Raw genomic sequence first — 25,200 nt, forward strand, 5'->3', positions numbered from 1 at the left:
CGCTAGCTTTTTCACAATCCCAACAAACCAATATAACTAGGAGGGCCTCATCCTTCGACTATATCAAATAGTCTACACTTACTTGAGCGCAATCCCTTGCCACTTATATACCACCATTCATCATGCATCCATGTTGCTTACTTGCAAAACATATCCATTTAGATGAGGCCCAAGAGGCTTATAGCTTTTTCCAAAGCCACATGTTTGCTGATGAAAAGGATGACCTTGAAGATTTCTCGGAAGCAGGGGCGAGACCTTGACTTCTAGAGAAGATGTTTCAAAAAGTTAATGAGGCACACTCTTTTGGAAGTTTGGATAACAAATCAAATCCCCATGATAAAAATCCAATCCTGGCCATGAGTGATCCGAGCGAAGCCACCCCACTCACCGTTCTACCTTGTCCAAACCTACACCCCACCTATAATCATCCTCCACAGTATTACCTACTTCATCCACAGTTCAACCCCCCTGCTCTGAGCTTCTCCCTCAACTCAACCACCTCATCAAACAACCACATCCATGAGTCCCCCATCATCAAATCATTCCATGAGGGGTTAAAACGCATTAAAGCACCACTGCAACCACTCAGGAAGAAGAAGACAATGAAGGCTCTGGGAAGGACCCAGGGGTGTCCTTGGCCATCCATGAGCAACATCTCACATACCCACCCAATGTGCAAGGCCTCACATTCCAAGGTAACTTTCATAATAGCCTTAACATGGCCAAAATCTGTCTAGTTAATCAATACACCCTTTGACATGGCCAAAATCTGTCTGGCGAATCAACACATGGATCAGCTATTTGTTGTTGCACACACCATAGGAGGGTGGTAATTTGTTAATCCCAGGGGCTATACAATCGCCGCATGTTGTATAGGAGTACAACCGCAATAGTGCATACCCTATCTCGAACAACCACCAAATGTGGCGACGGTACATGGCCACACCCATAGAAGTCCCCATTGACCCTAGGTTCATGCCAATCAAAAGATGGTGGTCATGGTGCAAGTTCTTGCACATGGAAAGAAAAGAGTCCATCTACAAGTTTCCATACATTGGTGGACCACACCACTCACCAGCATGGAGATGTGGCTCCAAATAGTTAATTGTAATGATCTTTAGGCCCGCTATAGCGGCCATCAACCAGTTCTTTTTTAGCTCATCATCCTTATCCTTGAGGAGGTGCTCAAGAACCAATGGACAAGAATAGAGCACCTACCCTTCGGCCTTAATGAAGGCCCAAACTTCTACTAGTAGATAGATATACTTCCATATCTACAGCACAGGGTGATCACTTTTGAGGACATACTAGATATCAGGTTCAAAATACCTGATATCTACTAGTAGATAGATATAATTCCATGGCTACAACACAGGGTGATCACTTTCGAGGAAATGCTAGATATCTAGTTTAAAAAACCCTTTGATATAATGCGTTTGTCCAATCATTTGCTTTCTTGCAAGCCCTTCATCATGTCCTTCTCTATGAGATCGGTGGTATCTTTGGAACCAATGTGGGTTGATAAGTCTTGCCCCCATGTCATGCCCCATCAACTACTTTCCCATTGTTTATGGACCTAGAGTCAGTACAAAACCCTGATCGAGGGGTGCCACAAAAATAAGATGCATGGTAAGCAGAAAAATAAGAGTCAAAGAAAGCATTGTGTTGGAGTTTTCATCGAAAGGAACTTCTACTCAGGCACACCTTCAGTCCAATGCCCATGCATGGCACCTACAATATACATACAGGCTCTACATTTAGTAGACATATCTAGTAGGAATAGGTACCAATATCTCAAGCAACTGCAATAAGCCTCATTATCGACAGTTGTCCAAGTATATTTATGGATGTATATTTCTTGATGAGGGAACAATGGCGGGCATAAGCCTAACCCATGGTACAACCTATCACTTGGATCCTCCTCAAATTAGCTAGAACCTCCTATGGTGGCCTCTTCTTCGACCACACCAATCATTGATCCAAATAGCCTATATCTCAAGTGTTCGATAATACCAAATCAACTCCCGCCCAGCTCCATTGTAGGTTTTGAGTCCATTGCCATGCATCCCCATCTCACTATCTTGACTCCCTAAGAAAATGGATGTTGAGGAAAGTAGTAACAAGAGTTGAAGAAAGCGGTTGAGTTGGAAAATCTTAGAAGATCATGAAGTGCAAGCATCATTTTTTTGTAGAAAATGAAGAAATTTAAGATAATTCACTCTGTAGCATACCCTTTGCAAAATGAGCTTTTGAAATCTTTTGTGTGAAGATTACACTATAACCAAATCAAGAAGCTTGAAATTGCAAGGGTTCCCATTTTCACATTATGTAGGTAGCCTTTTATGTTTGAAAGCTCACCATGGTTAGCTTGAAAGTGATGAAGAACAAGGAGCTAAAAGTTGAAAGTGTGTTAAAAAATGATCATTTTTTAAGATGTGGCCAGACTAAGGGTATTATTTCTGTAAGAGTACTCCCTTAGATTTTTCTATATTTGTTTAAGATGTGGTCATACAACAACCTTTCTTGATTTTTCTATATTTGTTTAAGATGTGGTCATACAACAACCTTTCTTTAAATACCATGCTCTTCAGCTTTTCTATATTTGTTTAAGATGTGGTCATACAACAACCTTTCTTTAAATACCATGCTCTTCAGCTTTTACACATGGTAAAGACCTAATTGCCAAACTATCAACATCACTAGTATTTATATGTGGACTCATTATGGGAGATGTATAGGCATTTTGATAGCATGACTAACTTAAAGAGCCAACATGGCTAATTTTAAGAGATGGATGCATGAAGGCTTGAGTGTGTGGGTACATTACAAAACAATGTTACACCCTTACTAGAAGTGTTTGTGTTACAAGAGATTGGCACTAAGTATGTCGGTATTCCCATAAGTGAGTTGGGTTATTGATAGAAGCTAGAGGCCTATATACGTAAACAAGGGGAATCCATAAGAAGTGCTGCACTTTGTTGTGTAGCCTAGGGGTAAGACATAGGTATAGCACATGTATGGCTATGGATCAAGGGCTAGGATTCCTAGCACGAGTGTTTGTTCTAGTTAAGCTCGCCGTGTGCTCATGGGTGGCTTGGAGCTGTGGGACCTATGGCAAGGTTCATCACATGGCAGCTATTGATCTCATCTCTGATTTTCTTTCGGAAGTCTAATTTTCCATGATATCTACTGTAAAGCTATGCAGTTGATGTTTTATGGAAGAGCTCGGGTCCATATCCGGTGTCCACTTTGACCAAAAGACTACATGCTAGCATGTCTTTAAACAGTTGAGTTTCACACATTTTAATATAAATCCAGCATTTAGTTTACAGTCCTAATGAAACCCAATGAAAAGTTGATTGGTTGAAAGAAACATACAGCTCAAAATTTGCTAACACCCATTGCTCTCCAAATATTATTGGGAATGTTACTATTAATTAATTGACAAATCGTGTCTGAGAGGTTTGCTTTGTGTGCAATCTCATTATATGCCGCGTGCCAATGCAATACAAATAACATGAGATGTTGAGTGGAAATTGGCATGCTTCCTGAAATTAAAACATGCCCTCACGAGTGCATTTACATTTGGAGATGCTTCAAACCAAGGCTACAAATTCAGACCATAAAAGGTAATATGAGAGATGCCCCACAACAAAAACTTGTAATTTTAGACAGCATATGCAGACAGCTAAGCTAAGATGCTCCGTTTCCTATGGTCTGCTTTCAGTCGGAGTTATGATAAAATGGAGAACGGTAAGAAATCACGCCACAAGAGGTTTACAGAGTCTGGACATGCAACCATTAGCTGTATAACATTACCATTAGCTTATGCATTCCCAATTCTAGGTATCAAAGCAATCCCCAATCCAACCTAAGCAATGAGTGGCAGCATGGAGCTTCCTGTCTGAAGCAGGCCACAAGCAGCAAGCTCACCAGAGGTATTAGCTTTACAAACACAGAGTAGACTTTCGGTTCCTTGCATTTAGTTGAAGACCTAGTTACTGTGATTCACCTGGCATATGAGCATTTTAGAAAAACTCAGCTCCATGTGTTGCTTGCAAGGCTAGGAGAAAAACCCACCAAGCTTCTTTGCAAAATCATCCTCATCGTCATCCTCAAACTCCACATCCTCCATTACACTGTCACCCGCATCTACCCCATCTCCCATGTCAAACAATGGATCAACTTCCTTCCCCAGCCTATGTGACTGAGTATCCTCAGGCTCTCCTCTATTATTATTTGATAGTAAAGTGGTCAAATTTGCAGCTCCTTGCTGCTGAAATCCTTCGTCTCTATGGTTCCTAGAACCATGTTCAACTGCTTCCGCACTTTTTGTCTCACTTTTGTTAAGGTCATGTGCTGTAACAGGATTGGCAGCGCATAGCAGCCCACCATCTTTTGGATCCTTAGCACTTGCAGGCAAAGAATGGCTCGTCCTTGAACTGGAGACCATAAAGCTGGCAACAGCCACTCCCTCAAATCTTTCCTGTCTGTGTTCCTTGAGCTTACCATTTCCATCCTCCTTGCGTTTTTGCTTTAAAATTACACTCAGAGGCTTAGGACCTTCAAAATCAGAATCCTTTGAGACTCCAGGTGTCAGGGCTTTGCCAAGCTCCTTAGGAGCCGGTTCATTGACAGAACCTTGAACTGCAGAAATCCTGCTCCTCATGTGTGGAGCCTGGCGTTTTTCCACATGGTTCAAGCTGTTACTAACCTCTCCAGGAGAATCTGGTTGATGACCTGAGCTTCCTTCCCCAGAGGCTTTCATCTTCTCTGCTTTGATCTGAGCAAGACTTTTCGGTCCTGCAAATGATGAGTCATCTTTCTTCACCTCTACTTTCTTGCTGTCTCTGACCCCAATAACTTCACCTGCTGCTCCTACTGCAGCAGGCCGCCCACGCTCTTTCTTGAATTTAGCTTTCAAATGCTCACCCATATTGCGGGACTTCTTGCCGGTAACTCGATCTGTGCTAGTGTCCTCACGATCTAAAGCCATATCTCGATATACTCGCTTGGTCCCAATGGGTTCTGCTAGCCTTCCATGGAAATGCCTGTTTCCTGAGGGTTCTCCGCGCCCCTGGAACTGTCGGTTCGACCTAGTCCCTGGCTGTGGCAAAATACGATTCCTTGCCAGCACCTCCTGTTGCTTCAGGTGGCCATCTTGGTGCCTCCGACTATGTTGAAAACCATTGCCTTGGTGCTGCCTTTGATGATAATCCTCTCCGAGCTTTTGGTTCATCTCCGCTCTCCTTCGTTTTACGATGTGATTGCGAAGATCATTGCTACTAACAGCAGCACCTCGAGCTTTTCCATCAAAGGGCACTTCTCGCCTAGGTGGAAGCATCTCTTTGGTTTGCCTACCCTTGAATGCAATGGCTGGCTGTATGCCATTATTATAATCATAAGAATTCAACTGTTCATAAACTAATTGCTGTTCATAGGCATCATAAGTTGCAAGTTCATAATCAGCTGATGCATCATAATACTGATCATAAGCACCAGCATGTTCATATTCATAATCTGCAAAGCCCTCTGCTCCCATTATTCCTGCTTGAATGTGACCTCTCAGGTGATCCACTATAACATCACATGGAGATAGGTAGTTGATATCCTCTGCATATATTAATTGATCAGTCCCGTCATCTACAAGAACATCAAATGAAGACTCCTCCCACAACTCTTCTGATTCTGTGCCATTTTGAATCCGCTCTTCTCCGGAATGGGCCTGGTGTGGGCTTTCATCTCTAAGTTGCGCATCACATAGTGTGTCATCTTCAGCTTGGGTCTGTTGTAAATGCAAGAAATTGTTGTCTAATGTTTGTATTTGACGTAGCCTGTCATCAATCACTGAAGCCTGCTTTGACCTGTCACTCAGTCCAGCACCTTGATGAGTTCGAGGTCTAGCTGGTGCGGAATTATCAGAGCCTTCCGACATCCTGCTTATGATATCAATCAATTTGACATCTGCCTCTTGAAGAGCTTGGTTGGACTTAGCATTCACAGGCAGAAGCACATCTACTGGGGTTTCATAAGATTCAACAGAAGGCTTCGATGTCACCGAGCCATTCCCTTTGTTGGCAGAAACTTGATTGTCATTTTGCTCCATTGTTTTGACAGCATTGGACTTTGACACTTTTTGAGACACTTCTGTGGTTGAAGCTGGGGCCAGGCCATGCATAAAGATACACTTATCACCTTTAGCACAATAACCTTGCAAGAAGTAAAAGCAAGGCACTCTTGACTTCCCCCCAATTGCTGCTGCTGTTGCTGGATTGCCTTCTGGTATGCCTTCCAATGGCTGCATTACAGCTAAACAGCATCAATATAGTGCAAATACCAAAAACACAACATAGATAAAAGCCAAACAATCAATCTTCTGAAGTAAACACATTAACAGATTACAAAAAAAAGCAAAATCTCACTGCACTACGCACAAAAATAGAAATAAGAGTATGGAGCTCACCGGGTGTCTAAAAGGACAATTCGCATTGAGACACGCCCCGGAGAGCCAAAACCAGCAGTCTCTGGGATTGATTCGAGCACTCTCACTGTGCCTGAATTCACATTCATTTCCCTGAGAGCATAAACAAAGCTCCATAATGTTAAGATGCAGCTGTGGAATGCTTCAAAATCCTAAGTGACGAATAATAAAATTTGATACTCGTGAAATCCTCTGATGTAATTCCAGGGACAAAAGGGGGAAGGGAGACATTGGGAAGAATAAGCCATGTATTCAGGGTTTCGTGGTACTGGTTTGGGGTTGGGGTCGGGGTCAATAGACAGATATGGCATGTATACCTGATGTAGTAAGTAGCAACCCTTCATGCAGTAAGCCTACTTAAACAATGAAAGCAGTTTGATGCCATGTATGCGTAACATTAAACCTAGATGAAAATTGAATCACTTGAATGGGTAGACATGATGTGAGGAGCAACCCTAGTTGAATTGACAGAGATAAGTTATAGTAGAAGCCCTGGTTACAGAATTGGGCTCAATAGTATGAGAATTGGGCTCAGTAACATCACAAGGCCGCAGAGATTAGGGTAGGTATGACTACCCTGCATACATGGAGCCAGCTATGGATTTTAGGGGTTTACGAAATTACTCAGAAACCGAGAATGCCAAAAAGCACAAAGAAAAAAGATTACCTTCTTGCAAGTGAGTGGGGAAGCCAGGAAATAGACGCAGTCTGTGTCCTTTTTCAGAGCCTCTTCATTCATGGCAGTGGACATTGTACTGTTGCTGCTGTTGTTGCTTCGTCTCTTCTTCTTCTTGGCACCGCATCAGACACTAGAAATCTGCCTTGTCAAATACATTGAAAGGATCGCTCTTCTAGGAGTCATCTCCCGTGCAGCGACTCGAAATGCCCAGCAAAGCCTACGGAAAGATCAAACCCTACGAAAGGGCGAAGGGGGGGAGGGGGGGTTCCACACAGACAGACTGAAGGAAGGCGAACAGACAGAGATCGAGCAGATTAAAACAGGGGTTTTGGCGCAAAGAAATCGTGGGTCAAAGCAATCTTCGTGGGTATGGCGGGACGCACAGTCCAGAAACGCAAGGTATTATTTTACATGGGAGTAGAAAAGTTGCATCACCCTCTTGTTCGTCTTCCTTTTTTTTGGTGGGGGGGAGATAGGGATGAATCATGATATACAAAATATGTGTGCCTTTCAAACCTAGCTTCACACACAATGGGTAGATAACCACCCAATCGACATGCATGTGGCTCCCACCAACCCAACTCGCCAACACCAAGACTTGCACAAGGCATCACCAAAACCTGCACGAATCACCTAGACTCGCTCTTGATTCGTGCAGACAAAAATTGCACACACACACACACAGAGAGAGAGAGAGAGAGAGACTACCTATAACAAGGCTCAAATAAGTTGTTGAAAAAATAGCGTCACTATGATACTAAAAATAGAGAGAAGCTCAAAAATAGAAAAGGAAAAACTATACGGAATTGCATTGCATGAGATCCCGCCCAAAATCTAAAATGCTCATCAATGTCCATTTTGTTGGCCATGATTAGGACTCCTTTTGTGAGGATCACGTCCAAGAATTTTTAGAGCTTCTTATCACGTCCAAGCCATAGTCTGGGAGTGGATGTCACACACAATTTCCATTTTGTTGGCCATGATTATGACTGCTTTTGCGAGGATCAATAAAGTGGCCAGCTACTTAGGGAAGTTGTAGCTTCACAACAACAATCATTGTCTGCACAACCCGTTTAAAGCCTGAGAGCGCATCGCATGAATGGAAACCTTAATCCAATGCTTGGACCTCCGTAATGAGGGAGAAGCTAGCAAGCTTCCTCTCACTCCATCTCTCTCTCTCTCTCTCTCTCTCTCTCTCTCAAATAACACTCCATATCTAGTTAATCACGAGCAAGAATCAAGCAAGCTTACCTCAAGCGCACACACACACACACACACACACACACACAAGCAAGCAACTCAACAAGACTCCATAGCTAATGACAAACATAAACATGGAAGCATGCAAGGATTAGGAAGAATTAGGAAAGGAACAAGGCATGCAAGAAGGAAGGAGCTCCCAAGCTTAAGCTTAATAGTAGATGAAAGGTGACCTTATAAACCCTCATAAGTCACTTATATACAAGTGGGCTTTGTCCGACCACCCACACTATGGGGTGCCCAAAACATGTTCTCATTACATATTCAAGCCTTATATGGCCGCGGCTTTCATTGCAACAGTGGGCCTTTGGCCATATACAATGGAAACATCTAATCTAGAGCGGGGATTACAAAGAGTACAGAAAAGGAGTAACAACCCCCAACCCACACCTAGTCTAGCTTCCATCCTCAAAAGCGCTATTATACAATGATGTGAGCGAGAAGTTGCAAATGGCATCATGTCAAAGTAGAGAAAAGGTTGAAAAACCTTCGATATGCCACACTAAAAAAAAACTATGTCATAAAGCATTCCTCGAACGTCCTTTCATGATGGGATGGGAGGTATCGAACTCGCTCATAATAGTTGTAAATTTGCCTTAGAGTCGGGCCGATGGCAACGTCGAAGGCTAATTTCTACACTTTGCTTTCATGATATATGTGCCACCCACGAGAGCTTTTTACCTCATTGAAACCTTCAAGTTGATAGTCAACACGTGGAAGATTTTGCAAGTGACTTGGACATATAGCTCTTCAAACTCCTTGTGTTCACCCATGAACAAGGTCATCACTTCCATCATCCATTGCTTTAGTGATGGCTTCACCGAGGCAAGCGGAGTGGGTAGCTTTGAAAAGCTTATCAAAAATGGGCTTGTAGCTTACCGCTCAAAGTAAGTCCACCACGAGTATATCCTTTTGATTGGCATGTATTATGGATCTATTAACTCTGTTGTGGGTGCCTTGTGGTAAGTGTTTCTATATTGGAGATCTCTGGCTAACTTGGTGAGCCTCCACGTTGGCTAGTTTTCCATGGTGCTTTTGGTGAAGAAGTTCTCCTTTAGCGGCCTGTGGTAGCCACCCTCTCATATTCTATGTGATCCATGGTGCTTTTAGTGAAGAAGTTCTCTTGAGAGCAGCCTATGGTAGCCGGCCCTCTCATATTCTGTGTGATCCATATTCCATTGTCGCCATCTGGACTACTCCATGTACTCCTTTAGCAGAGGCAGGTCCATTTTGTATATGCCTAGTGTTGCCGGAGTCTACACCTATGCTGGTGGGCTATGGTGCAGATGAAATTGTTATATCTTTGAATCTCTTTTTTGCGTAGAAGGTTTCCCCCCCCTCCTTGCTATAGACGACACATAAAAATAGATGAAAACACGACCGACATAAAAACTATATGGCACGTACATGTGTATCTGACCAAACACACATGGAAAACCCAAGCAAAAATTCTCTATCGTCGCAACATGAGCATCTACAAAAATACATGCCTCAATATTTGCATAAGTTGGCATGTATTTCCAATTTGTAATCATTGTTCTATTTTTTGGTATTGTCCAATGACTATACACTGGAATCGTTGTGATCCAACTAGATTCAACTTGGTTAGCGATTCTACTCTGCTGATGATCCTCCTTTTGTGCAAGTGAGCCATGAGATACCGATGATCCTCCTTTTGTGCAAGTGAGCCATGAGATACCGATGATCCTACTTTTGTGCAAGTGAGCCATGAGATACCAATGATCCTACTCTGTAGTCAATCCTAGAATCAGATCGATTCCACTCCTGGTGATCCTATACTTTGCCGATTCTTGAGGTAGATGATCCAGCTATTTCTAGTCTTACATTTGTAAGACCATCTGGTGAACAGGCTACCCCTACTATTCCCTTTGTTGCCTTTGTTGTTGAGATTGTATGAAAAGGGGTGTTCTACTGCCCCAAAATAGTTGTATGCAATTTAAAGTTTGAGCACACCAAACTTGCAAGAGTATGTGCTTTCCCAACAAAATATTTGTGTACACATTCAGGAGGAGGGGGAAGAGAAGAAGAGAGAAACATCACTCCGCACACTCACCATACAATCCAAAAAAGCAAGTATGCATCAAAGAAGAGAGAGCAAACATGCAAGTATCAACACAAGAGCACAATGAGATGGAGATGGAGATAGAGAAGGAGAGGGAAGATAAGAAGAGAGAGTAAGCAACATCAATCCACACACTCACACTCACCACACAATCCAAACAAGAATGCATGCTAAAGAGAGAGTAAACATGCAAGCAAGCATCAACACAAGACCATAAAGCTAGACTTAATTGTGTGTTCTCATTAGTCAAAATGACTTATATATAAGCCCCATATTTACAATTTCTAAATACCATGTAATGGCATTTCACAAGTTGTAAGCTCGGAGATATCCCAAAATCTTTTACATTAAGCATTTTCATGGTACACGTTCAGAGTAATGTTAACCATTTCAGTTACCATATCCCCCTCCCTAATTAAGGCCATCAAGGAGTAGTCTTGGATGACGGATCTAGATTGAATATCCTTTCGATGCCACCCATAAATGCCATTTGTAAAGGAAGTGGGTATCATAGAGATAGAACAGGATCCATTCTCAATTCAGATGGAAGATCATGGCAGAGTGAAGACCCTTGATTTGATCCAGGTTAAAGACATACTTATGACTCTCAAAAGAAGTCTTCACTGGATCATCATACAAAGTGAAGACCCTCAATTTTATCCATGGTGAAGACATGCCTATAACTCTCTAGTAGTCTTCATTGTTATGAAAAATGGAAGACCATTACAGAGTGAAGACCCTCGATTTGATCTAGGATGAAGACATGCCTACAACTCTTAAAAGTAGTCTTCATTGTTTTAAAATTGGAAGAAATTTCGAGTCATGCCCAGTGTTATTGGGTGGACCATGTCTATATCAATCAAAAAAGCATAGCTAGACCACATATCAAATAATCATGAGAGAAGAAAATCCAAGTGGTGACAGTGGCATGCTATACTAGTCAATCCACACGATTTGTGCTACAAAAGTCTTGAAGGGGTCGATCTAGATGAGGAGGAAGAAATACTCAAGTAGATTCTGGATCTAGTTTCATTGTTTGAGGTGGATGTAGAAACCATATTGTTTCTCAATACATCAAAATAAGTGACTTGCATACATCACCAGTGCCTCAATCCCACCTACTACTAGTGGATGAAGTGGGCATGTTACAAATAACATTAAAGCTATTGTGGCATTTGAAGTAGCACCTAAAAGCACACTTATAGAGTCAAAGAGGATGAGCTAGAAGATATGAATCTGGGAGATGAGAATGATAGAAAGATAGTTTGGCTAATTGTTAAGCTAGAACGCCAATGAGGTGATAGCCTAAGTGGTGAAGGTGTTTTCCTAGGACTAGGAGGTCTTGGGTTCAAAACCACACAAGTGCTTCCTCGACGACATCATCCAATGGGTGGATGAAAAGAAACTACTAACATCACCTCTACCAGGGAGATAAAAAGTGCTATGAGTAGGTGCCTACGAGAGATGAAAAATGGTAACCATGGGAGGATCTTGGACCTAAGGCTAATCAGGAAACAAAAAGTGTAAAGCAAGAACCTAAATTCCAAAAGAAGCTGCATGAGCTATTACACTTATATGTGGATGTGTTTGCATGGAACTACAAGGACATGAAAGGGGTGGATCCTCAGTTCATCATCACATCAATCTCAAGGAGGATGTAGTTTCAGTGAAGCAACAATGCTATCGGATGAATCCAAATTATGCAAAATAGGTGAAGGAAGAAATAAATAAATTATTAAAAGTCGAGTTCATTTACTAAAGTGACATGGTTGTCACCCATTGTGATAGTTCCAAAGAAGAATGTGAAGTTACGAGTCTATGTAGATTTATGCCACTTGATATGTCCCAAGAATCGGCCCAGTTTCTTAAGATTCCATGGTGCTTTATTTGATCACCTCCACTTTCTTTGAGTTCTCATGGCTATCCCCACCACAACACCACACGTGTTCTAAGAGAATTCCACTTGCCACCATAAATTCACAGTTTACCAAATTCATGCTAAGCCGAGTGGACCAGCAAACAAGGAGACAAACAAAGAAGAGGTGCTCACCACTGAAATCATCCAAAAATACCCACATGAAAGTGATTAGGTATTTGTAAAATATTTTCTTCACCATCCTGTCAAATGTTGTCGAGGCATTCTTAAGACCAAAGGTCATGACATTAAAGAAGTTGAATACAACAATAAGAACGGGTCCATTTCTACTACTGTTTATAGATTCATGCTAGATGCTATAGTACACCATGAGATGTATTCATTTTTGGATGGCTTAACAGTGAGTATAACGAGGTCCTGGTGTCTCCAAAATATCGATAGAGGACGACCTTTATCATCACCAAGTGGGGAGAATTTGCTTCTATTTGATGTACTTGCTCACAAAAAAGGATGCACTATACATAGTTGGTTTGACCAATGCCAAGTGTCAGAAGGCTTTTCATAATTTAAGACTTATGTTTCTCTTGCTTTGATTGTTAGCTTCTCGATTAGTCCATTTCAAGTGTTTGTACTGATACATCTCATGTGGTGATTAAGAGCATACTAATGCAAGAATCAGATAATGAGAGGTGGTTATGCCCAGTTTATCATGCCAGTAGGTTACTGTCCAACCCAAAATACAATCATTTCATCGTGGAGAGAGAGGCTCTTGGGATGATCTATTCAGTTAACAAGTTCAAACAACCATCATCAGCTTTATTGTTCTTGGTGAATAAGCTAAATTTGGTAGGAAAGTTGGCCCACTACCCATTGTTTTATAGGAGTTTGATTTTTCCATTTGGCATATATTTGTTAATCATTTGCATGTTGTGACCTTAAATTCACATGTCGCTCGTGCCTTAGTTTATACAAATCATGATCGGCATGCCTTGGTTTATGCAAATCATGATCTGCATGCAATTATCACAGTTATTGATGGGTTATTTATTTATTTATTTTGCCACACTGTTGTTTTGTTTTATGGTTTTCTTCAATTTGGTGATTATGACTAGCTGCATGTGCGGTAACATAAAGTCTTGTTAAGCTATTCACTTATGGCCCATTGTTTCTTTTTATTGTTAATTGTCATGTATCCCTCTTGAATTTTCTTTCTGTGTGCATTCTCTATGCTCTATAGCTTCTTTGTTCACTTATTTCTACCTACACCTATGTTGGAATTCAAGAAACTCTTTGCCATCCTTGATGTGAATACTAATCCCACAAGGGTATTACCGAAGTGAGTTACTCTATTGCTATAGTTTGTCTGTCTTCCTTGGACAACTACGATGAGAACAACTCCCAGGCATCCGCTTAGTTGGTAGCTATTACTTGGTACCCATTACAAAAGGATGAAGTTTTGAAGATCAACCAAGGATTGTATGTGCTCTCCTCTAAGTACATTGATGAGTTCTTCCATCTACCATGAAGGTGCAACCAAAGTTCCTCCTACTTCTAAAGAGGAGATAGAATGTTTCTTTGGACCAAAGGGTATGGGCAAGGAATATGAACACTTGAATAAGGGAGGTTCTTGGGAGTTCAGAAATAGAGTTGAAATGATTAAAACATTAGCTTCAAGGTGTTAGAGGTGTGCATGGGGTAGCCAAGGCAATTCACAAGTTCTTCTGACACTAGTGTCATCGATATCCGTGGTATCATAGGTCCAATAAGACACTACAAAACCCCACATAGGAGCACTACACAGCTCTTGCAACCACACTGGAGAAAGCCACATTTTTAGGGTTATAGTTATTGGCTCTCTTATCACTTTGCTCTATGCTATATGTGCATTAACCCACCTTCAAATCCATTATGTGGGGCGGTGGAGATGGAGGGATTTTGAAGAGCTCGAAGAGAAGGAATCCAGTGTGGTGTCTACTTTTCCCTACTTTTTGAAACCACAAGAAGCTGAAGAGCATAAGATGATTGAGAGGATGACAAACTTCATCGACTTCAAGCTTATACCAAATCCAATGGTACAAGATGCCATCAAGTTATTTAAGTCGAGAACTCATGTTTTCATCCATTCACCATCTTCATGTTGTGAAGAACATAATCATTCATGAAATCCTTTGGCCTACATTGCCTAGAAATGGAAAACATTGTGAAGATAAATAATAAAGATTACGGAAGATAAATGTAGTGTAAGTCTCCTATAGAAGATTATGGAAGATAAATGTAGTGTGAGTCTCCTATAGAGAACAAAATTATTGAAGCCACAATCTACATGAAGAGAGCAAAGGATCTTGCATAAAAATGGAATGGGGGATGATTTGAGCAATACAAAGTGTCATTTGAGAAAGAAACCCAAAACCTATATTTTGGGGGATGATTTTAGCAATGCAAAGTGTCATCTAAGAAAGAAACACAAAAGTGATTTTTTGGGCTACATACATACACACGCAATCATATCTCCAATGCTCTTTAGGCATTGGTAGAAAATCTTCCAAGTCCACCATTTTGAGTGTTTAAAATCATAATACAAAAGTGATTTTTTGGGCTACACACATACACACGCAATCATATCTCTGATGCTCTTTAGGCATTGCTAGAAAATCTTACAAGTCCACCATTTTGAGTGTTTAAAATCATAATACAAGTCCATCTAGGACATCATATGTTAATCCACACTCATTGCATCGTTGGAATGTTGTATAGGTTTGAAAGGAAGGCATCTCTGTCTTTCTCTCTCTCTCTCTCTCTCTCTCTCTCTCTCTCTCTCTCACACACACACACACACACACACACACACACTTGTAATGCTTCAAGGCATCTCTCTCTCTCTCTCTCTCTCTCTCTCTCTCTCTCTCTCTCTCTCTCTCACACACACACACACACACACACACACACTTGTAATGCTTCAAGGGTTCTTGGGATAGTTTGAAAGGAAGGCATCTCTCTCTCTCTCTCTCTCTATCTCTCTCTCTCTCTCTCTCTCTCTCTCTCTCTCTCTCTCTCTCACACACACACACACACACACACACACACACACACTTGTAATGCTTCAAGGGTTCTTGGGATAGTTTCCTATGATAATAATTATTCCTTCTTCCTTCTCTCTCTCTCTCTCTCTCTCTCTCTCTCTATATATATATATATATATATATATATATATATATATATTGGCCATTGTTAGGCAATCTTGTGTGTCCACCACCATTAGCCATTTCCATACGTATCATGTCACGTATAAAGACCCAATCACAATGGCCATTGTTAGGAAATCTTGTGTATCAACCACTATTAGCCATTTCAACATGTGTAAAGACCTGATCACAATGGGGTCCACCAAGGTTAATTGTTAGTTAATCAAGAATAAGCACCAATTTTATGTGGTAAAGACCTGATCACAATGGGGTCCACCAAGGTTAATTGTTAGTTAATCAAGAATAAGCACCAATTTTATGTGGTAAAGACCATTGGCTTAGGATCCTTTAGGGGGCTTTCATAAGTTAATGTGAACCAGTGCCCATACGCTCCAATGTCTAATCATGAAGTGTTTGGGTGGGAATTAATTCATATGTCGATCGCCCTTCCTCTTCTTGTTGAAGCTCAAGGAGATTGGTGCTACTCCTTTTTCGTACACTCTGTAATCCTCACCCTAGCTTAGATGTTTCACATTATATATGGCCAAAGACCTACTATTATAATGAAAGCTAGCCATATAAGGCTATAGCTTGAGAAGTTCTCAATGCTTTCCTTCACTAGAATATAGGAACTAGAGGGGTCCCTTTTGAAGCAAAAATTCTAAATGTTACTGATGACAAGTTTGGCAAAGGAGTAAGACGCAACAATCTATACAAGCTAAGTGTCCTTACAGCATGAATACAACATAAGAGCACGAGTAGGTTTTGGCACAAGTGATTTGGTCACATGGGATTTGTAGTGTTAAAGTAGATGTAGAAAAAAGGAGTGGTAGTTTGCTTTCATTTTCAAAATTGTAGGAACCATGTGAGGCTTACATGCAAGGCATTTCCACAAGAGATAGGGCAAAGACTTCTCTAGAGCTAGTACATGATCAGCGGCATTTCCATAGGAGATCAGCGAAGATAGGGCAAAGACTTCTCTAGAGCTAATATATGATGATCTCTATGGAAAGATATCTATTACTACATTAGGGGGATCTTCTTACTTTATGTTGTTAGTCACAATTATAGTAGGAAGATGTGGGCTTATTTCCTTTGGGATAAGGCTGAAGCCTTTGGCTTTGGCAAGGTTAAACAATGGCATAAGCTTGTGGAGAATGAGACAGGAAAGAAGGTGAAAAAGTTCCGTACAAATCAAGGAGGACAATTCCTTTCAATGGACTTTGATAGCTACTGTAGATAAGGAGAATGGCATCAAGCACCAACTCCTTCACACACCTCAGCAAAACAGTGTTATAAAATGTCATTAGACCATCGTGGAGATGGCTCAATACATGCTAAAAGGGAAAGGTTTACAAGACACTTTCTAGGCTAAAGCAGTAAAGCACAATAGTTTACATCCTCAATTGGAGCTACACGAAGGCAAGCTCGAGAGTATCACATTACAAGAGACCTACTTTGGTAAGAAACCTTTAGTGTCTCATCTCTAAAGATTTGGTTGATGTGAATGCTATGTGCATATACCAGATGCATCCAAGAAGAAGCTTGATGCTAAAAGCAATAAGTATATCTTTCTTGGATACATTCAAGAGTCAAAGGCTTATCGACTCTATGCTCCAGAGGTGAAGAAGATAATCACCAGTTGAGATGTGGTGTTTGTGGAGTAGCCACACTCATTGGAGGAGATAGGTCCATCCACTCTATCATCATCTGGAGAAATAATCCACCATGAGCCCAACCCATTAGTCATATTTCCTCTTAAGGAGGAGGAGTTTTCAGAGGGACAAAGACTCTCACTCTTCCTCTTCTTCTTTATCATCTTGAATCCTCCCAAGCACTGCTGGGGGAGTTCGGTCTGCTGCCTGCTGGTTGTACTAGATGGATATCCTGGTCCTGGTTGTCTGGGAAGGAAGCATCCTCCTCCAATTGATGCGGCTATTCTGAGAAGACCACATTGCGACTTACTATTACCTTCTTGGTAGTCGGATTATAGAGGCGGTAACCCTTTGCCTCTTCACTCTAGCCCAAGAAAATACATTTCCAGCTCTTCGGTTCCCATTTGGTCCTGTTGGCATCAGGGACATGCACAAAACAGTCACAGCCAAAAACTCTAAAATGTGCAGCTGAAGGTTTCTTACTAGAAAAGGCCTGCAGTGAAGTCATCCCATTCACAGCCTTTGTGTAGCTATGATCTAGAATGTAAACTGCTGTGTTACAAGCTTCAGCCTAGAAAGTCTTTGGCAAATCTTTCCCTTTCATCATACTCCTGCCCATTTCGCAGATGACACGCATCTTGCGCTCTGCTACTCCATTTTGCTGTGGTGTATGTGTGGTGGGGGTTTCTGCCTCTTGATCCCGTGACTTTTGCAATAACTTTCGAATTCACCTGATGTGAACTCACCACCTCTGTCTGATCTCACCTTCTTCAACTTCCTCCCCGATTCTTTCTCGAGACCATTACATGCCATTCTTTGAACTTACCAAAGGCCTCATCTTTAGTCTTCAGGAAGTATATCCATATCCTTCTACTGTAGTCATCGATCAACGTCATGAAGTAGTAGGAACCACCCAAAGCTTCCGTCTCCATCTTTTCGCAGAGGTCCGTGTGAACAAGCTCTAGAGGAGCCTTTGCCCTACTGGCCTCTTTAGGAAAGGGCTGCGGATGCTGCTTGCCCATCATGCAAGCTTCACATACATCGAGCAGATCTGTAATTTTTGGTAGGTCTGCAATAATTCCACTTTTATGCATCTCCTTTATGAAAAGATGCAGGGGGGAAGTGAGCTTGAGCTCTTGCAAGCACACACACACACTCACAAAACCCTAATAGAGAACACACAAGGTGAGAGGCTGAAAATCTTCTTCTTCTCTACTCAACACTCAACACACCATATACAAAGATAAGAGTACACACAATATGAAAGGTACTCAACCAATACATACACAGGTTCTCTATAGTGTGAACCCGACTAAATGAGCTGGCGCTATAACTATGCCAGTCTCTAGAGTGGCTGTCACACAGCCTGTCATCCCACTGGCCGCATATCACCCAAGATCTCACCAACCATGCCAGTGGTGTAAGTGCGGGGCCTATCCCCCAGGCGGGTCATCAGTGTCCACCGCCTCACTAGAGCTCGATATCTCAACACTCCCCCTCGAGCTCAACTCCATCTCATGTACACCAAGCGAAGCCCTGAATCTGCGGAGCTTCTCTGTACCCAATGCTTTGGTGAAGATGTCAGCTACCTGATCCTCTGTGCTGACATAAACAAGGTCAAGGTCTCCTGCCAAGACCTTCTCTCTGACGAAGTGGTAGTGAACCTCTATGTGCTTCGTACGAGCATGAAAGACTGGGTTCCTGGCCAACTGTATACTGCTAATGTTGTCACAGAAAATGACAACTTGTCTATCCAGTGATAGACCCAAATCTGCAAGTAGCTTTCTCAACCAAGCTACCTCACATGCTGCCATAGCAGCTCCTCTGTACTCGGCCTCCGTACTCGATAGAGCAACCGTAGGCTGCTTCTTGCTGCTCCAAGTCACAGCAGCACTCCCCAAAGAAAACATGAAGCCACTAGTAGATCTCCTATCTGAGATACTACCAGCCCAATCAGCATCTGTGTACCCATGTACACATATCTCTGTCCCAGTCTCATAGAATAGTCCACAATGCAAAGTAGACCTCACATACCTCAGTATGCGTCTCACTGCATCTAAATGCGGTTTCCGTGGAACCTGCATAAACTGACTCACCAACCCAACAGCATAGCTCAAATCTGGTCTGGTGATCGTCATGTAGATCAAACTTCCTACTATGCTCCTGTACATAGTAGGATCCTCCAAGATCTCTCCTGAATCTGCACTCAACTTGCCATTCTGATCCAATGGCACAGAAATAGGCTTACAGCCTGTCATACCATACTTGGACAACATGTCCAAGCCATACTGTCTCTGCAGTAATCCAATACCATGTGGTGACCTAATCACCTCAATGCCCAAGAAATATCTGAGCTCCCCCAGATCCTTCATCTCGAACTTCTGTCTAAGCAAGATCTTTACATCAAAGATCTCTGCATCATGGTCCCCCGTAATGATCAAGTCATCTACATAGATGACAACAAGCACAACCCCTCTATCACCATGTCTCACATACAATGAGAAATCTGCATTGGCTACATGAAAGCCAATAGTGACAAGATATTCAGAAATCTTGTCAGACCATGCTCTTGGTGCTTGCTTTAAGCCATACAAGGCTTTCTTCAACCTGCAAACATGCTCGGGGTGACCCACATCCTCATAACCAGGTGGCTGCAACATATACACCTCTTCTTGCAAATCCCCATGCAAGAATGCATTCTTTACATCCATCTGATGTAAAGACCATTGCTTTGACGCAGCCACTGCTATCACAACTCTCACCGTTGCCATCTTGGCAACTGGGCTGAAAGTTTCCTCATAATCAATCCCATATGTCTGCGCATATCCTTTGGCTACCAATCTAGCCTTGTACCTGTTTATGCTCCCATCACTGTTATGTTTAACTTTGTACACCCACTTGCATCCAATGGCTTTCTTGCCTTCTGGCAATTGCACTAAATCCCAAGTTTCATTTCCATATAGTGCATCCATCTCCTCATCCATAGCTTTCTCCCAATTCACATTTCCAACAGCCTCATCAATGCATGTGGGTTCAACAACCTGCACAACCTTTGCCATATATGCATAGTGATGTGCCACATAACCATCATATGTAAATCTCTGCACAGGGTTCTTCACTCTCCCTGATCTTCGCAGCTTTTCATTCATGGCCTCCATAGCCTTCTTTACACCAGGTGTTCTCATAGCTGGGATCCCAAGCTCCTCATCAAGGCTCATATCTGAGCCACTAGACTCTCCATCAACATGAGAATGCCCTGCAGAAATGTCAGGCATACCAAGGGGCTCAACCACTTTCTCTTTTCCTTTACGTGATGTACTAATCACATTTGCAGGGCTGGTATTATGACGCAGCCTGCCACTCCATGGTCTATCAACAGACCCACTAGATGAGGACTCTCCTGGTCCACTCAAAGACTGTGATTGCTGACCTGCATTCTGTGCAACCACACTTCCACTCAAATCAGCCCCAACAGCTTCTTTTTCAGCAGCATACCAGCTGCTCATCTCATCAAAAACAACATCCCTGCTTACCCTCAACTCACGTGTAGCAGGGTTATAACACCTGTATCCCTTTTGCTCAAGGGAGTATCCAATAAACACACATTTTTCAGCTTTCGGATCCAGCTTAGTTCTCAGCTCATCTGGCACATGCACATATGCAATGCATCCAAAAACTTTCAGATGAGACAAATCTGGTTTTCTGCCAGTAAACCTCTCCTCTGGAGTTACATCATGTATGGCTGCAGTTGGAGTCCTGTTCATGATGTATACTGCTGTAGAAACAGCCTCAGCCCAATAGCAATGTGGCATATTCTTCTCTTCCATCAATGCTCGCGCAATCTCAGCAATGTGCCTGTTTTTCCGCTCAGCAACTCCATTTTGCTGCGGAGTATATCTGCATGTGAACTGTCTCCGAATACCATTCTTCTTCAAGAATTCAGAGAACTCATTGGAGAAGTACTCTCCCCCTCCATCTGACCTTAGGCACTTTACATATTTTCCTGTTTGCTTTTCAACCAAAAACCTGAAGTTCTGAAAGTGAGTGAACACCTCACTCTTCTCCTTCATGAAATATACCCACACTTTCCTTGTGTGGTCATCAATGAAAGTGACATAGTACCTGCAGCCTCCCATAGACACGGTCTTCGTAGGACCCCATACATCTGAATGCACAACATCTAGTGCATTTCTGCTCACATATCTGTTACGTGGAAACACATGCTTTGTTTGCTTCCCAAATTGGCATGCTTCACAGATTTTCTGCATACCTTCCACTTTAAATTTTGGCAGCCCTGTCACAATTCCTTTTGTCTGCATAGACTTCAATCTCTGCACATTTACATGTCCAATTCTTTTATGCCATATGTCTGTGTCTGCAACAACTCCTGAACCATTTGCAAACATCGCAGCACTCATTTCAGGCATGTCTACATCCAACGTAAACATTCTGCCCACTCTGTTGCCTTTTGCAACCAACCTGCACTTGTCTTTGAAATCTTCAACATAACACCCATCAGGGTTAAACCGAACCTGCAACCCCTGCTCAATCATCTGGCCAACTGAAACCAGATTCTTTGTTATGTTCGGTACATGAAGTACATCTGCAAGGTACTTCACTTTGCCATCCTGCATAGATAATGGCACATCTCCAACGTGGGCAATTGGATGAGCAGTGTCATCCCCTGTTTCCACAAAACCTGGTCTTTTCGGGTTCTTCATCTCCTTGAACCACTCCCCATGACTCGTCATGTGGTTCGAAGCGCCTGAATCCACATACCAAACATTATCTTTTTGTGCTGCATCAACATTTTCAGACATGGCATTTACAACATGCTGCATAACAAATAACCTTTCATTGTCCTCATTATTTCTGCTTGAGGATGCATAGTTGTTTTGCTGAACTTTCCCATTTTGCATGTCAGCCTGCTTCTTATAACATTCTGACTGCACATGTCCTGGCTTACCACAATAGTAGCATTCACGTGCATCATTATATTGCCTTTGCCAATTTCCACGGCCTCTTTGACTCCCCCTGCCTCTGAATTTGCCTCTTCCACCTGCGTGTTGTTGTTGTTGTTGCTGCTGCTGGCCATAATTCTGATTACCTGTTCGGCCACCTCCTTGACCGCGTCCACGACCTCCTCTACCTCGTCCTCTTCCTGAACTCGTGTAGAAGGCCTGTTGCTCTGAACTATTTTTACTTTGTGAAGACTGTTGGTCTTCACCCAAGTTCTTCTCTTCGATAATCAGCATGGACACCAAATCTGTAAAGTTGGGAATGTTTTCCCGAGTCTGAATAGACGTCTTAAACGCCTTGTATTGTGGCCCGAGACCACGTAAACAGACTTCCACCTTGTCATCATCATCTACTGACACACCAATAGATGCAAGGGATTCCACAATACCCTTTATCTTCAGCGCATAGTCATTCACAGACATGCTCTTTTTCTCCACAGTATGAAGTTCATTCTTCAACTGTATCTTACGTGCCTTGGTATTTGTTTCATAAAGCTTTACCAAGGTGTCCCACGCCTCCTTGGGGGACTTGGCATCCTGAATGTGCCCAATCATGGTGTCCTGTATACTAATGGATAGCCAATACATAACCTTCCTGGCTCCTTGGTTCCAATCTTTAAACTCTTTCACATCTGCAGCAGTCGGATTTATATCCGGTATCTCCGGTGCCTCTTCATGCTCACCTTCTATGTAGTCCCAATAGCCTTTTCCCATCAGGAAATTCGTCAACCTGAACCTCCAAGCATGGAAGTTATTCTTATCCAGCTTCTCAGCCACAATCTGTGTTATGCCATCATTAGACATCTTGCCAAACACACAATTTCACCAGAAACTGCACTCTGGTTTTTCTGCACAACCTGCAGTATTTTCTGCACAGCGGTACTGGAGTACTCAAATGTCACAACCAGTGACTTCAATGTGCATACATACACCCAATGGCAACTGTAGACCTCTTTGCAGCACCCACAGTGTCTGCACAGTCAATCTGTCTTCCTGCAGTTCTTAAAACAGAGTTCTGCAGAGAATCGATGACTTACCCGCAGTGCTCGAAATCGCCTGCTTTCTGAAAAACGGAGGTCCTGACGCACCCGAAACGCGTTTTCGGCCCGAAAATTTCAGTCCGGCAGTCCGAAGGACTGTATAGTTGCCCTGTAGCTTCACTCCCGCGAAGAAAGCTCCTCAATCGGAGATCGTTTGCCGGTGCCTCCCGTAGAGCTCCCGACAAGGGTGTAGTCACCAACACAATAGGGAAGAGTAGTTGCAGCTCTTACCCTCGTACCGCTTCCTGTGGTTCTCTTGCTTGCAGCTCAGCCCTTAGCACGAACCAGGCTCTGATACCATGAAAAGATGCAGGGGGGAAGTGAGCTTGAGCTCTTGCAAGCACACACACACACTCACAAAACCCTAATAGAGAACACACAAGGTGAGAGGCTGAAAATCTTCTTCTTCTCTACTCAACACTCAACACACCATATACAAAGATAAGAGTACACACAATATGAAAGGTACTCAACCAATACATACACAGGTTCTCTATAGTGTGAACCCGACTAAATGAGCTGGCGCTATAACTATGCCAGTCTCTAGAGTGGCTGTCACACAGCCTGTCATCCCACTGGCCGCATATCACCCAAGATCTCACCAACCATGCCAGTGGTGTAAGTGCGGGGCCTATCCCCCAGGCGGGTCATCAGTGTCCACCGCCTCACTAGAGCTCGATATCTCAACACTTTAAAGAACTAAGGTTTAGATGACCAAACCTCTCATGCCACAGCTTAGTGTTGCTCACATCGGCGGCTCGAGCACTGAAAGTTGAGAGTTCGTAGATGTTGTTGCACCGTGTACCAACAACCTTCCCTTGAAGATCCAAAATCTATGCGCCATTCTTATCAAAGTGAACTTTGAGGTTCCAATCTGTGATCGCAAAAATGGACAACAAGTTCCTCTTGATGTCTGGTACATAAAGAACATCGGACAACTGTTTTACAACTCCATCTGACTTGAGAGCAATCATACCTTTTCCTTTTGCTACACATTTTGCATCATTGCCGACTGCTACCACGATGTCATTCCCTATCGGATGTAGAGAGGTATACCAATCCTTACGAATGGTCATGTGGCGCGATGCACGACTGTCAATAATCCAAGGTTCATCCATAGGTAGATGAACTGCCTCCGTGCAAATCTCCTCAATCGCTAACGAACAGCTCTACTGGTACTGCCTGTGCACTATTTCTGGACTCTTTCTTTACTCCGTTCTTCTCATCTGCAATCTTCTTCCAGCACTCGTTCTGCTTGTGCCCTGCCTTGTTGCAATAGAAGCACTTGATCTTCTTCTTTTTCTTTTTGTCCTCTGAAGAAGATGGGTTACCAGAGTCCTTACCTTTACCTTTCTTTGATCCAGCCGTCGAGAAAGTTGAATCTTCTCCAGTCCTTGTCTTTTGACGCATCTCCTCCTCCAAAAGCATCGCGCTAAAATCCTCAAAGTTGGGCGGATTTCTATTCTGCGTATTCAGTGCCGTAACAAGGCCGTCGTACTTTGGTGGGAGAATCCGTGTGCACCTTCGTGCTAGATCCTCGCTCGTGATGGTGATGTCAATCGCAGTCATCTGATCGCGCAGACTCTTCACCCTGGTGAGATGAACTTATCTGCCGTTTCAGACTCGGACAGTTTCTCGTTCGCGAGTTGAGTCTCCAGATTCTGAATCCGTGTCGTCTGATTCGTGGTCTCGTATTGATTCTTTAAGACCGTCCATGCCTCCTCCGCTGTGGTGACATGTTGAATTAACGCCATGACAGAATAACTTACACTGGAGACAATAGAACACAGCGCATCTGCATCTCTTCTTGTCCACGTGAGCATCTGATCCGCAGTTGGTACTATCTGTTGTCCTGCATTGGCTGGATCCGGTCTCGTAACCGGCTTCACGTCCACCCCAGTAGCAGTATCCCAAAGCTCGTATGCG

The 25,200-nt window shown here is 42.7% G+C and overlaps 1 protein-coding gene across 1 annotated transcript; it reads right to left on the reverse strand.

Moving 5' to 3' along the window:
* Positions 1-3,457: 3,457 nt before the first annotated feature.
* LOC147616548 (uncharacterized) lies at positions 3,458-7,616 on the reverse strand. The gene is made up of 3 exons (XM_086777615.1): positions 7,149-7,616; positions 6,464-6,574; positions 3,458-6,298 (listed from the first exon to the last, which is right to left on the reverse strand). Exons 1-3 carry the CDS (start codon positions 7,230-7,232, stop codon positions 4,064-4,066), a joined length of 2,430 nt encoding a protein of 809 aa, XP_086633741.1. The 5' UTR covers positions 7,233-7,616; the 3' UTR covers positions 3,458-4,063.
* Positions 7,617-25,200: the final 17,584 nt, after the last annotated feature.

The sequence above is a fragment of the Cibotium barometz genome, chromosome 38 (genome assembly GCF_041138505.1).
Source record: "Cibotium barometz isolate CiBa-2024 chromosome 38, ASM4113850v1, whole genome shotgun sequence".
Taxonomy (NCBI): domain Eukaryota; kingdom Viridiplantae; phylum Streptophyta; class Polypodiopsida; order Cyatheales; family Cibotiaceae; genus Cibotium; species Cibotium barometz.

Coding starts and splice junctions, on each gene's coding strand:
- LOC147616548 (XM_086777615.1), bottom strand. CDS start 7,232: ATGTCCACTGCCATGAATGAAGAGGCTCTGAAAAAGGACACAGACTGC. Junction 6,575..7,148: donor CCCCACTCACTTGCAAGAAG/GTAATCTTTTTT, acceptor TTATGCTCTCAG/GGAAATGAATGTGAATTCAG. Junction 6,299..6,463: donor ATTGTCCTTTTAGACACCCG/GTGAGCTCCATA, acceptor GCTGTAATGCAG/CCATTGGAAGGCATACCAGA.